The sequence below is a fragment of the Chiloscyllium punctatum genome, chromosome 32 (assembly GCF_047496795.1).
Source record: "Chiloscyllium punctatum isolate Juve2018m chromosome 32, sChiPun1.3, whole genome shotgun sequence".
Lineage (NCBI taxonomy): Eukaryota > Metazoa > Chordata > Chondrichthyes > Orectolobiformes > Hemiscylliidae > Chiloscyllium > Chiloscyllium punctatum.
The window spans coordinates 34624217-34639939 of NC_092770.1; the positions used below are offsets into that span (position 1 = coordinate 34624217).

The 15723-nt window shown below is 41.2% G+C and overlaps 1 protein-coding gene across 1 annotated transcript in view; it reads right to left on the minus strand.

The window, feature by feature from the left end:
- The window catches only part of zdhhc17 (zDHHC palmitoyltransferase 17), a 152474-nt gene that overhangs the window by 44758 nt on the left and 91993 nt on the right, over positions 1–15723 (minus strand). Inside the window, exons 5-7 of the mRNA XM_072552062.1 lie at positions 13686–13830; positions 7113–7177; positions 3085–3247 (exon numbers count right to left, since the gene is read on the minus strand). Of these exons, the coding sequence (XP_072408163.1) occupies positions 3085–3247; positions 7113–7177; positions 13686–13830 (373 nt within the window). The remainder of the gene's footprint in view (positions 1–3084; positions 3248–7112; positions 7178–13685; positions 13831–15723) is intronic.

Below are 15723 nucleotides of genomic sequence, written 5' to 3' on the forward strand. Positions count from 1 at the left end.
AGAAAAGAAGGTTTAGGGGTGACTTGATAGAGGTGTACAAGATGATTAAGGGGTTAGATAGGGTTGACAGTGAGAACCTTTTTCCACGTATGGAGTCAGCTATTACAAGGGGGCATAGCTTTAAATTAAGGGGGGGTAGATATAGGACTGATGTTAGGGGTAGGTTCTTCACTCAGCGAGTCGTAAGTTCATGGAATGCCCTGCCAGTAGCAGTGGTGGACTCTCCCTCTTTATGGGTATTTAAGCGGGCATTGGATAGGGATATGGAGGATAGTGGGTTAGTGTAGGTTAGGTGGGCTTGGATCGGCGCAACATCGAGGGCCGAAGGGCCTGTACTGTGCTGTATTCTTCTATGTTCTATGTTCTAATACATATTTTGTTTAATTAAGTTATGGGCATGTGGGTGTGACTGGCTGGGCACGTATTGATTGCCCGTTCCTAATTGCCAGTGGGCAATTAAGAATTAACTATATTGCTGTGGGTCTGGAGTCACATGCAGATCACATGTTCAGTCAGTGGGACAGCTGGTTTATGGTACAGACTTTAGCTTTCTGGAGAGTCCACCTTACAGACTCAGGTCTGTAAAGAAAACAAAGTTTTGAAAGGGTTGATAGCCAATCATGAGTCTTAAGGTTCTCCAACTTTAAAAAACAGGTTTTCCAATAATTAAGGGTCATAAACTCCATTGTGAACTCCTTGAAAGCTTTGCTTGTTTTTTCTCCAATGCCATTTGATTTTTCAGGAAACAGTAGGTGTCTTACAACACAAATTGAAGTGTTGACATCATTCCTTAACCAAGTAATAGATTAAGCTCTTTTCAACCTAGAAAATTACAGTATTTTATCATTTTTCACATCACCCTTAAATTTTTAAAAAATTATTCATGGGTTCAACATTTGTGCGAAGATTTGTAGCTCGGGTGCTCGTTGTTGTGGTTCTGTTTACCGAGCTGGGAATTTGTATTGCAGGCATTTCGTCCCCTGTCTAGGTGACATCCTCAGTGCTTGGGAGCCTCCTGTGAAGCGCTTCTGTGATCTTTCCTCGGGCATTTGTAGTGGTTTGAATCTGCCGCTTCCGGTTGTCAGTTCCAGCTGTCCACTGCAGTGGCCGGTATACAGGAAAGCCACACACACGGACCAAGTCCTGAACTACGAAAGCAACCACCCCAACACACACAAAAGAAGGTGCATCAATACACTGTTCAAAAGGGCCACTGCAGCACACCAGAACTGCAAAAAGAGGAAGAAGAACATCTCTACAATGCATTTGCCAAAAACGGATACCCCCCGCAATTTCATCAACAGGTGCCTAAGAGAGAGACAACAGAATGAGGACATACCACAACCCAAAGGACGTTACCATACATCAAGAACATTTCTGAACTGACAGCCAGACTACTGCAACCACTAGGACTCATAACAGCACACAAACCAACAGCAACTCTCAGACAACAACTTACCAGGACGAAGGATCCGATACCCAGCATGAGCAAAACCAATGTAGTGTACAAAGTCCCATGCAAGGACTGCACAAAACACTACATAGGACAAACAGGAAGACAGCTAACGATCCGCATCCATGAACACCAACTAGCCACGAAACGACACGAGCAGCTATCCTTAGTGGCCACACACGCAGATGACAAGCAACATGAGTTTGACTGGGACAACACTACTATTATAGGACAAGCCAAACAGAGAACAGCCAGGGAATTCCTAGAGGCATGGCACTCATCCACTGATTCAATCAATAAGCACATCGACCTGGACCCAATATACCAGCCACTGCAACGGACAGCTGGAACTGACAACCGGAAGCAGCAGATTCAAACCACTACAAATGCCGGAGGAAAGATCACAGAAGCGCTTCACAGGAGGCTCCCAAGCACTGAGGATGTCACCTAGACAGGGGACGAAACATCTGCAACACAAATTCCCAGCTCGGCGAACAGGACCACAACAATTATTCATGGGTTTTGGGTATTTCTGGCTCAGCCAGAGGGCAATTAAAGGTCAACCACATTCCTGCAGGCCTGGAGTAGAATGTGGGCCAGATCACTTAAAGGTGGAAGTTTCCTTCCCTTAGGGACACAAGTGAACCCGAAGGATTTTTCTCGACATCAACAATGGCTTCATAGACCATTAGTCTCTGAGATTCCTGATTTTAATTGAATTTGAATTCCACTATCTGCTATGGCAGGATTTGAAGCTAAGCCTCCAGAACATTACCTGGGTCACTGGATTAATCATCTCGCAATCATACCATGAGACCATCATAAACAATATGTATTACTGCAACTCTCCTTCAGTAAGGAGATACACTATGCCAAGCATGGTCTCAACAATGCCCTGCACAGATGTAACAAAACTTTCTTAGTTTTAAACTCCATTCCATTTACAATCAAGGCCAAACGGCTAAATTATGTTTAACGTGTTATAACAGCACATAATGTTCTTTTAGCTTGACTTGCAAACATTTTAAATGAAAATATATTCAGTCATGAGCAAAAGTCCAGTTCAAGAAAAATGGTTTCAAAAGTACACACAGAGCAAAATTCTCTCTTTTAGTACTCCTTAACCCTCATTCAGGTTGAATGCAAGATGCTAACCCAAAATTCCAATTGCTCTCAAGACAATGGAAAAAACCCCATAACCCTACTGGGAGACAGGGCAAGTTATCTTTCATGACCTGGACCAACAACGTATCCATTAATCAACATCACTAAAACAGATCTGGTCATCGTAGCGTCGCTGTGTGATATCTTGTTGTGCACAGATGTTTTATATTACAACAGTGATTACATTTCAATGGGATTTAGTTGGTTATAAAGCAATTTGATATGCCCTGCAATTGTAGATGTGTTTTTTTTTGGCACAGTACAAGTGTTTGGCACTGACTACTGCAAATATTTAATAGACACATTCTATTTGATTCAAAACCAAATGCGCGACCTAATTTTGCTTAATTATGTTATTTAGCGCAAGATACATGAACTTTCATACGTTTGCTGCAGAAATCACTGATTTTCAAACTCTGAATTATTTTCATGATTTATAGGAATAACTTTAAAGAATAGATTCATACCTTAATATTTTGAGCATCTACATTAGCCCCAGCCTCAAGCAGCAGACTGATCACAGTGGTGTTTCCTGCCAGCACTGCCCAGTGTAATGCTGTGTTCTTATGGTACTTGTCTCCAAGACTCACTGACACATTAAATGTGAGCAACAGTCTCGTCGGATCCACACTGAAATGCAGAAAACAACAATAATGTTGCTGGTTCAAACCAGTTGGTGACCAGCTCCAGTAAAACAAAATGAGGAAAAATGCCTTCAAAAAATGGACAGTCATCATTTTTGTTAATATTTGAAAACAATTTAGGATGGTGTTTATCAACTATTAAGAGCCTTATGTTACAAAAAAAACATGACAAATTTCTCAAACTGACAGGGATACAAAATTTTACACTTTCATTGAGATAATAATATTTGAAATTATAGCTCATTCAATGAAATATGATAGATAAATACAAGACACCGCTTCACGATTTTCAGACCACAAACTTAAGACCGACCTAAAGTGGGTCTACTTCTCCCAAGCAATCTGGGAAGAAATGCTGAAGGAAGCTCGTAATGGCAACAAAAAACACATTCTCATTGTTATTTGCCCCACATCACAGGCATGGGAGCAGCCATTCAGCCTGTTCCATCAAGTAAGGAAAGGGCATTGTCCAGAAAAATGCATGAAGCAGCAGGGAATAGAAATATCACTGATACAGTGAGGTGAAATATGGTTTGCAGGAAATTCTCATGCAAGCACTGTTTCTGTACTGCCAATTGTCTTTGAGGTGCATGTTATTGTGATTAACTCACGTCAACATTGCTAAACTGAAGTGCTCATCTGAAACACATTTGAGGATATGGCTACACAGAAGGGTACAGGGCAATCCAGACCCTGTGACCCTTGATGTTGCGCCAACCTGTGGAATCAATCTGAAGCCTATCTATCCTACACTATTCCATTTTCATTCATAATCTATCCAATGACCATTTAAATGCCCTTAAAGTTCATGAAACTACTACTGTTGCAGGGAGTGCGTTCCATGCGCCTACTACTCTGAGTAAAGATACTACCTCTGACATCTGTCCTAAGTCTATCACCCTTCAATTTGGAGCTACGTCCCATCACCATCAGAGGAAAAAGGCTCTTACTGTCCACCCTATCTAACCCTGATTATCTTATACGTCTCAATTAAGTCACCTCTCAACCTTCTTCTTTCTAAACAAAACAGCCTCAAGTCCCTCAGCCTTTCCTCAGAAGACCTTCCCTCCATACCATGCAACATCTGACTAAATCTCTTCCACATCCTTCCTCTAATGCGGTGACCAGAACTGAAGACAATACTCCAAATGTAACCGCACCAGACTTTTGTACAGCTACGATATGACCTTGTCGCTCTAAAACTCAATCCCTCTACCAATAAAAGCTAACACACCATATGCCTTCTTAACAACCCTATCAACCTGGGTGGCAATTTTCAGGGGTCTATACACAAGGATACCAAGATTTCTCTGCTCATCGACACTACCAAGAATCTTACCATTAGCCCAATAGTCTGCATTCCTGTGCCCCTTCCAAAGTGATATCATCTCACACTTTTCCACATTAAACTCAGTTTGTCACGTCTCAGCCCAGCTCTGCAGTTTATCTATGTCCCTCTGTAACCTACAACATCCTTCTGCACTATCCACAACTACACCGCCCTTCGTGCCATCCATAAATTTTCTAAGCCATCCTTCCATGCTCTCATCCAGGTCATTATAAAAATGATAAGCAGCAGTGGACACAAAACAGATCCTTGCGGTACACCACTAGTAAGTGAACTCCAGAGTGAACATTTCCCATCAACCACCACCTTTCAGCTAGCCAATTTCTGATCCAAACTGCGAAATCACCCTCAATCCCATGCCTCCATATTCTGTGCAATAGCCTGCCATGGGGAACTTTATTAAACACCTTACTGAAATCCATATTCACTACATCAACCGCTTTATCCTCATTCTCCTGTTTGGTCACCTTTTCAAAGAACTCAATAAGGTTTGTGAGGCACGACTTACCCTTCACAAAACTGTGTTAACTATCCCTAATCAACTTATTCCTTACTAGATGATTGTAAATCCTCTCGCTTATAACCTTTTTCAACACTTTACCCACAACCGAAGTAAGGCTCACTGCTCTATATTTACCAAGGTTGTCTCTACTCCCCATCTTGAAGGGAACAACATTTGCTCTCCTCCAGTCTCTGGTACTATTCCTACAGACAATGACAATAAAGATCAAGGCCAAAGGCTCTGCAATGTCCTCCCTGGCTTCCCAGAGAATCCTAGGACAAATTGCATCCGGACCAGGGCACATATCTATTTTCAAATTTTCCAGAATTGCTAACACCTCCTCCTTGTGAACCTCAATCCCATCTAGTCTCGTAGCCTGTATATCAGTATTCTCCTCGTCAACAATGTCTTTTTCCAGTGTGAACACTGATGAAAAATATTCATTTAGTGCTTCCCTATCTCCTCTGACTCCACGCACAACTTCCCACTACTATCCTTAATTTGCCTGAATCTTACTCGTCATTCTTTTATTCCTGATATACCAACAGAAAGCTTTAAGGTTTTCCTTGATCCACCTGCCAACGATGTCTCATGTCCCCTCCTGGCACTTCTTAGCTTTCTCTTTACGTCTTTCTTGGTTAAGTTGTAACCCCCAAGCGCCCTAATTGAGCCTTCATGTCTCATCCTAACAAAAGCCTCCTTCTTCCTCTTGACAAGAGTAAAGCATGGCTCCCTTGCTCAACCACTTCATCTCTGCCTGACAGGTAAATACTGATCAAGGACCCACAATAGCTGTTCCTTTAAAAGGCTCCACATTTCAATTGTGCCCATCCCCTGCAGTTTCCTTCCCCATCCTATGCATCCTAAATCTTGCCTAATAGCATCATAATTGCCTTTTCCCCAGCAATAACTCTTGCCTTGCATTATATACTTATCCCTTTCCATCACTAAAGTAAACAAAACTGAATTGTGGTCACTATCACCAAAGTGCTCACCTACCTCCAACTCTAATACCTAGCTGGCTTCATTACCCAGTACCAAATCCAATGTGGACCCGCCCCTTGTTGACTTGCCGACACACTGTGTCAGGAAACCATCCTGCACATATTGGGTCAAAACTGTCACAGCAAATCAATACAGTAGAGAAACAGTGGAGAAATTACATAATTTTTTTTCAAAAACAATAATGTTACCATTCTAAGGGAATGGAGGCAAATACAGAGAAATGAAAATTGCATATCATGTATAATCAATGTTTAAAAAAAAAAGCTACTCCAGTAAATGAAACCAAAAATAGAACAATAGTCAAAATGAAATTGAATAACACTGGTTTAACACATAGTATCTGGAGCACTCAAGGCAGAATTGGGTTTAAGCTATTGTCAACTAATCTCAGTCAGGGTGTTCCTTTTTTGAGAGGCTATGGCCAGCACTAGGAAACCCTGGGCCATAAATGGAATAAAAATGGACAGTTACCATTTTGCAAATCTAACACGACCATCCCTGCAAGAAATATGCAAATCTAGACATTTGCCGAGGTCAAGGCTGAGTTTGGTTTCACCTGTCACGCATGAATAGCTCAGCAGAACTTGCAATCTGGATTCGCAGATGAACTACAACCACATGGACACAGCACCAGAGTATAGCTACCCAGTGCCTAATTCACACAAGATACAGATCCAATGCCCTTTGAAAGGTAGCAGCTGAACACAACAGGGGGGCGAAGGAGAATTTCCCAAAACAAGAGATCAATTAGCCGGTTTCTGTGCCAGCTCTTTCATGGAACTTTCTGATTAGAGATTCTCTCCTTCCCACTTTCTTCACCTTTTTTTTGTCCTTTACAAATGCATATCTTATTCCACTTTGGAAGTTATTATTGAATCTGTTTCCAACATCCTTTCAGACAGTGCACTTCAGTTTATAACAACATTTAAATGCAATACCTCAATCACCACTTAGCTAGTAAAAGGTAGGACATGTAAGAATTGAAATCGCTCTAACCTGTGTGTTCTATAAGCTGCCCACATCAAGGGTGTCATTCCATTCTGGTCCATCATATCTACATCCTGAAACAAGTGATCAAAATAAATATTTGAAAAGGTTAAATCCAAGTACATTTAAGTTTCTTTTGTTGCTTGTTAACGTCACAGTCAATTTCAGCAATTACAATTTGACATTAAACGCAAATCTGACTTCCCCAAAATAGGGAATAATAGTAAGAGAATCTCCGGAAAACTTTAAACCAAGTTTTGTTAGAAGCCTAACATCTCGGTATCACAGATAGTTACAGCACAGGATGCCATTCAGTCCATCGTATCGGTGGCGGCTCTCTGACAGAGAAATTTATGTCCTACCACTTCCCTGATCCCTTTCTGTAACCATATACAATCTCCCATTTCAGATAATAATCTAATTCCTTTTTGAAAGTTTCAATGAACCTTGCCTCAATCAAGCTGAGGCAGCAAATTGCAGATCCTATCCATTTGATCGACAAAAATGTTCCTGCAAGGAGGTCAACACAGGATGTAAGGCTAATAGACCTACAAGAAGCCAAGAAAATGAATGAGAAGAGTCAGTTAGATCATTGAACTCGTGAAGAGGAAGAAAAAGATTGAGGAAAAAGTAAGACCAAGAAAAACAAGAGGACAAGCATGCTTTAATTTTCATTCATACACCAAACTCAGTTTGAGTGAATTCTTTTGTTTTTTGTGAAGAGATGTGCTTTTTAAAATGCTATTGTAGATTGCTAAAATGGACAGTCTCCTTAAGCATTTTGTCAAGTCCTTGAGGCAGCACTATTGAGCCAATCTATTAATTTTAACTGAAAAGGTGGCACCCTCTTTCAAGTTGGTGTTAGACTGTCATGGTAAATACAATATTGATGGCAGAATCTTCTAACTCTGCATGGCTGGGAGGACATTTGGAAGAGTGTTGCCAAACTGTCAGTTCCAGGAAGAATGCTGAACGACAATGTGTTGATTAACATAAATGCTGAGGAATTAGGATCCGTAACAAATTGTGGGAAAATTTGGTTATCCACGATACTCTTCAGGATGGTGGGGCAATCCTACAATGTATTTGTATGGCCTAGATGGGAGTGTCTCCTGTTGACCTAGCAGTTACAAATGGAATAAAACATGTCTGAAAACTTCTGCTCCTGAGCATGACATTTTCTGCTCTGTATTCTGAAGTATTCAGTCTTAAGTTTAGTAAATTTAAAATTAAATAAATTGAAGTTCAGCAGGCTTTTTCATTGCTCAGACCATTAAGTATAGGAATTGGCATGTTATATTGAGGTTGTACACTATGTTGGTGAGGCCCCTTCTGAATTACTGCAATCAGTTCTGGTCCCCCTGTAGTAGGAAGGATATTATTGAGTTTCAAAGGGTTCAGAAGAGATTTACCAGGATGTTGCCAGGATTGGAAGGTTTGAGTTATAAGGAGAGGATGGATAGGCTGGGACTCTATTCACCCGAACATAGGAGGTTGAGACGTGACCTCAGAGGTTTATAAAATAATGAAAGGTATAAAGTGAATGACAGCTGCCTTTACCTCAGGTGGGAGATTTCAAGATGAGGGTCTTTTCAGATGAAAAGAGAAAGATTTAAAAAAGACAAGAAGGGCAATTGTTTTTAAGAAACGAGTGGTTCGTGTGTGGAATCAACTTTCAAAGGAAGTGTTCAATGTGGGTACAGTTACAAGGTTTTAAATGCTTACAATGTTTAGTTAAGTACATAAACAAGAAATGTTTGGAAGAATATGGGCCAACCACAGGTAGGTGGAACTAGTTTAATTTGGATTTATGGTTGGCATGGACTGTTTGGACCAAAGTATCTGTTTCCGCACTGTATGACTCTGTGACTCTATACTGCAATAGTTTCTGTTGCCAGTTACAGACATAACATAGCCTTCTTATTCTCAGTCCTTTCAAAGTGTGCACTTTCATATCCCATTTGACTAAGTCTAGGATGCATTGCTAAGCCTCTCCCAACCTATCCAGCCACCTTCCATGATTGATGCACATTTCAACCTATTTCCCTTTGTTCCTGCACCCTTTTTAGAATTGTAACCTCGATTCTGTTTGTCACTATTTTTCTTCCGAGCTCTTCACGTTTCTAATTCTCCATTGTTCAACTTTATTTCTCGAGAAATGAACTGCGTTGTTTTGATTCTTATTTTGGTCTCTTAGCCAGATTTTAGTTAGTTGCATTATACTCCACCAGATCCCTCTGATCTAAATTTAGATCCTAATCCAGTGATCTGTGGCCTCCAGCTCCTTCCAAGCCATATTAAAATTAATTTGCAAATAACAAAGCCATTCTGTATATCTCTATTAATGTCTTCCTATATATTATGACAGTCCACTGTGTTAAATACACATCCCTTTTGCTATCTTCTTCAAATTTCAATCTTGTTAGTCAAAATCATTTATTTAAATAGTGAACAAGTAGCCCAGCAGCACTGCTTGTGGAGTACAATGAAACATTTTGGCACGGTACATACTATGTATTACTTATAAAACACAAACTTGCATTTTTGTAGTGCCTTTCCTTATCACACCAGGCACCTTGAAGCGATTTGCAGTAAATGAAGTACTTTAAATATAGTTTGTGTTGTCAAGTTGGAAATGTAGGAGCCTAATTGCCCATCATAGGCTCCCAAAACAGCAATGTGCAAGTGGTCTGTTTTAGCGATGTTGATAAATAATGTCCAAAATTGGGTAATGTAAGCTCGCCCAATGCTGAAAAAGCAGCCCAGTAAAACACAAAATTATTCCTAACCTGAGTAGCATATATTTAGCAGCTGAGTATAATGTGGGAAAATGAGAGGTTGGCCACTTTAATAGAAACAGCGCAGACAATAACTCCCACATTCTATGAAATACTACCATCAAAGAATAGGGTCAGAAAATGACCAAACCTCGTGGAATCATTATCAGAAAGATATGAGTAACAACTCCTAAGTAGTGGAGAAAAATGCTGCTTCCCAGTAATCTCATGTATGACTGTCTCTACAATTTCAGGGCTATCTTCAATTGTTCATATTTAGCTTTTTAAATGGCCTGTTTATGCGAAGAAAATGGTCAGAAAAGCTTTTTTTCTACAATTGCACAAATTTGCTCTCTGCAAGACTGATGTTGCAAATCTATCCAGAAAAGATTCCAAACTGTCACCAATTCAAATCAGACTTTCTAAAACCTTGCTGGAATAATCTGATTCAGACGGTTGAATGAATTACACAGTTGTTCAGGGAAGCAACGAGTTTATCACCTACTCCAGATGTGGGTAATAACATCTCTGAACAGGTTGATTAGGAAAATATCTCGAACAGTCAGAACATCAACATGGAATCAGCCTGAGTGCCATTATCAACTGCATAATCTGTAGCCGTTCACACAATATTACTGCCACATTATTTCAGTCATTACCCATAGCCAATAAGTTCAACAATTACAGCTTATGTGTAGCAATTGAGAATATGGTAAGGGCTACAGTGTGGCAAGATACACTGTACCATGGCAAGATAGATACACTATACCATGGCAAGATACACTATACCATATCCACAGATTTTATTGAGCTGATGTGACAAAGTCCCAGAGACATGTTCTCATGAGGGGAAGGGGGCTGGGAAAACAAAAGTACTTTCAGATAATGCAACATCGACTATTGCGAGCCTGTGAATGGTTTGCTAAATGTGACAACCTCAGTCAGCTGGTAACCTCAGCTGAAAACAGAATTTCATTTTCTTTGCAACTTAAACCCTGCTTAGTCTTCTGACAAATACCACACGCTTCATCCTTTTCCAACAGAGTTTGATTTCTGCTATTCACAAGGGAACTTCCTCCATCTACTTTCTGCCTGGAACTGAAGCAATCAAATCTACTTTAGACAGAACTCTGTCACACAACGGGATTTATACTGCTCGGCATTCATCTGCCAAAGTTTTCTTCACTGTTCCTTATTTCATCTTTAAATGGTGGCTGAGCAGGAATGTTTATATTTGACCATCTCACAGAACAAAATTACCCATTGATTTCTCACCCCTCATTAAATGGGACTGAGGCAGTGCAGCAATTCTACTATAGGAGAATGCCCTGCTATAGGAAGGATGTTGTTAAACTGGTATGAGTGAAAATAAATTTATGAGTATGTTACGGAGACTGGAAAGTTGGTGTTAGAAGAAGAGGCCTGATAATCTGGGACTTTTTTTTTACCCTGTAGTCTCAGAGGCTAAAGGTGACCTTACAGATGTTTATAAAATCATGAGGGGAATAAATAAGGTGAACAGCCAAGGTCTTTTCCCCAGGGTAGGGGAGTCCAAACCTAGACAGCAGAAGTTTAAGTTAAGAGGGGAAAGATTTAAAATAAGTCTTGAGGGGCAACTTTTTCACACAAAAGGTTGAGCACACATGGATTAAGCTGCCAGAGAAAGTGGTCAATGGGGGTGCAATTACAATAGTTAAAGGGCATTTGGACAGGTACAAGCATATGGACGTACATGAAATAGAGTAGGACAGATGGGCTTCAGATTGGTATGACAGGTCGGTGCAACATCAAGGGCCGAAGGGCCTGTACTGCGCTGTAATGTTCTATGTTATATGAATAGGAATGGTTTAGAGGGATATGCGCCAAAAGTATGCAAATGAGATGAGTTCAGTTCAGGAGACCTGGTCGGCATGGATGAATTGGGCCGAAGAGTCTGTTTCCATGCTGCATGTCTTTATGGCACTCAAATAAAGTTTTTGAACAAGACAGAAAAATACAAGAGTGGAATTCTGAATGAACTTTGAGAACTGAGTATTTTGGTGGTTCTTAAAAGATGCTATGGCAGTACTTGCACAAGAGTTAGTGACATTTTCTCATTCTTCTGTCCCACTAATAAATCAGATGAATGGATTCTTATCTCGTTGCTGTTTGAGAGAGATTACTGGGGACAAAATGCTTGCCATGCTTATTTATGAATCATGATTTGAATGTGATCACAGGAGGTACAGTTACTAAGTTTGCACATGGCACCAAAACTGGAGGTGTAGTGGACAATGAAGGTGATTACCTCAGAGTATAATGGGATCTTGATCAGAATGGCCAATGGGCTGAGTAGTAGCAGATGCAGTTTAATCTAGATAAATGTGAGGTGCTGCATTTTGGAAAGGCAAATCAGAGCAGGACTTATACACTCCATGGTAAGGTTCTAGGGAGTGCTGCTGAACAGAGACACCTTGGAGTGGAGGTACATAGCTCCTTGAAAGTGGAGTCGCAGGTAGATAGTAGAGTGAAGAAGGTGTTTGTTATGCTTTCCTTTATTGATCAGTGCACTGAGTATAGAAGCTGGGAGCTGAAAATGTATTGCTGGAAAAGCGCAGCAGGTCAGGCAGCATCCAAGGAGCAGGAGAATCGACGTTTCGGGCATGAGCCCTTCTTCAGGAAAGGCCTGAAGAAGGGCTCATGCCCGAAACGTCGATTCTCCTGTTCCTTGGATGCTGCCTGACCTGCTGCGCTTTTCCAGCAACACATTTTCAGCTCTGATCTCCAGCATCTGCAGTCCTCATTTTCTCATAGAAGCTGGGAGGTCATGTTGCGATGTACAGGACATTGGTTAGGCCACTTCTGTTCTCCCTCCCATCGAAAGAATGTTGTGAAAAGATTTACAAGGATGTTGTCAGGGTTGGAGGATTTGAATTAAAGGGAGAGGCGGAATAGGCTGGAGCTGTTTTCCCTGGAGTGTGGGAGACTGAGGGTGACCTTGTGGAGGTTTATAAAATCATGAGGAACATGGATTCGGTAAATAGACAAAGGTGTTTTCTCTGGGGTGGGGTAGTCCAGAACTAGATTTCGGGTGAAAAGGGAAAAACTTAAAAGTGATCTCCTGGGCAACGTTTTCACACAGAGGGTGGTGTGTAAATGGAATGAGCTGCCAGAGGTAGTGGTGGAGGCTAGTACAATTATAACATTTAGAAGGCATCTGGATGGGTAGATGAATAGGAAGGGATTACAGATTTATGGGCCAGGTGCTGGCAAATGGGACGAGGTTAGGACATCTAGTCAGTACGGACAAGTTGGACCAAAGGGTCTGTTTCTGTGCTGTACATCTCTATGACTCTATAAGAGTGTCAATCCTTCAAAGGTAATTAATGACTGTGAGGCGTGTTGGCACACATTGACAACATGTCAAAATGAAAGATCTTTGCTTTTTCCCCTTCACTCATTCGCTCACGTGATTGCTAAATTCCCTCGCACACCCACAATTATTGGGTTTTTGGAGGTCGGGGAATAGGGTTGTACGCACTGAGTTGTAGAATTCCACTTAGTCACTTTGAAGGAGTAGCCATATACTTAAAACTCACGATTACATGAGACACTTAGAGGGGACTTTGGGAGAAACACTGCTCTCTCTCTGACTTGCAGAAACCACAAGTTTAGAACATGCTGTTAAAAGAAACTTGGGAAATTGAAAGGCATTTTTAAAAAAAATGGCACACTATACACTATTGGGTGGATGGGGTGACAATCAAGTGAGCTGTGTCAGTCCCTACAATGATCATTGTTACGCTGTTCAGGTGTATAAACTTACCTGCCCCTTTGCAATCAGGTATGCAACAATAGAGGTATGACCAAACTGAGCGGCAAGGTGGATACAGCTACAGCCTTCTCCATCAATCAATGATGGTTCCGCACCATACTTCATCAGATGCACAACCATGGACAAGTGACCCTGCCTGGAAAAAAGGACCCAAAAAGCATTTCACATAAATTAAGACGACAAATGTTGCATTATAATTCACATAGGCATTGTTGAAGGTTTGTCAAAACTTAGGGAAAATTTACTTCCATATTTCATTTATTCACAGGCTGTGGGTGCATTGCCGGCAATATTTATTATCCATCCCTAATGGCTCTGGTGGTGGTGGTGAACTATGCTTCCTGAACCACAGCAGTTATTGGGATCTAAGTATACCACAGTGCTGTTAGGAAGAGTTCCAGGATTTTGAACCAGTGACAGGAAAGGAAAGTGATACAGTTCCAAGTCAGGATGGTTTGTGGTTTGGAGGGAACTTGTAAGTGCTGGAGCTCCCATTGCTGTTCTTGTCCTTCAAAATTGTAGTGCTTGTAGGTTGGAAGGCACTGCTGAAGATGCCTTTGTGAATTAATACAATACATCTTATGAATGGTGCACACTGCCGATGTGCATCAGAGATGAAGGGAGTGAACGTTGAAGGTGGTTGATGTGGTGCCAATCAGCAGGTTGCTTTGTCCTGAATGGTGTCAAGCTTCATAAATACTGTTGGAGCTCTATCCACCCAGGCAAGTGGGAAATATTCCATCACACTCCTGAGTTGTGTCTTTAAGATGGCGGACACTGGGGAGACAGGAAGGGAATTACTCGTCGTAGGATTCTCAGCATGACCTACTCCAAAAATCTTTGAATTCAGAGTGTGGGAGCTGGCTATTCTGCCCATCGAGTCCACACTGTAGTCCCTCCAAAGAATGACCCATCCACCTACTCTATTCCCTGCATTTCCCATGGCTAATTCACCTAGCTTGCTCATCCTTGGACACTATGAGCAAGCTAGCATGGTCAATCCAGCTAACCTGCACATTATCAGACTGTGGGAGGAAATCAGAACACCCGGCAGAAACCCACACAGACACAGGGAGAATATACCAACTCTACACACACAATTGCCCAAGTCTGCAATCAAAACCGGGACCCTTGCACCGAGAGGCAGCAGTTCTAAGCACTGAGCCAACGTGCCGCCTTTCTGTGAAATTATTTATTCATGGGATAAGGGCATTGTGGGCAAGGCCAGCGCTTGAGTCAATCATATGGCTGCAGGTTCAGAGGACAGATTTCTGACCCTCAAGAACCTTAGTAAATCAGATGAGTTTTGATAATAATTGTCCACAGTGATATAGTTACGATTATTAATTACATTCACTGTTAATGAATTCAAATGTCACCATCTGCCAAGGCAGACTTCAAATACATGTCGCCAGATCATTAATTTGATGTACTGGATTTCACAGACAGTGACATGACATTTGCCACTGCGTCGCATTTTGTCACTTTTGGTCAAGTGCTCAGCAGAGATTTAAATCAATTATTAACTTAATGGAAACAGGTTTAATGACACAATTAAAAAAATGAACTCGGAGGATTCCAGGCTTATGTTATTAACAATGGCTCAAACAGTTAACAATATTTTCACAGAAGATTTCAGGGGGGCGGGAGGGGACCTGACAGAAGTTTATGAACAAAAGATTCCAATTGATCAGACTCATTCTGAAGGGCAGCAGTTCAAATTTCACAAATCATAAAGTTAGAGATTAGAAATATATCTTTCTACCTGCATCACTCTCCTCTGATGGAAATTGGAGGATTTGAGGCACTTTGGCAAAAGACACCTGTAACAATGCTCAATATTTTTACAGGCTTGTTCGAGGAAGATGATTCATTACATCTCACTGCAGTGAGGAGGTTGGGGGCTCAGAAAGTCATGATGGAGGGAAAGGAAGACTATAAGGTGTCGGAACAGAAGTATGCCATGTGACCCTTTGAGAGTGTTCCAGATTCAATGACATCATAGCTGATTTGATAAATTTAAGCTCAC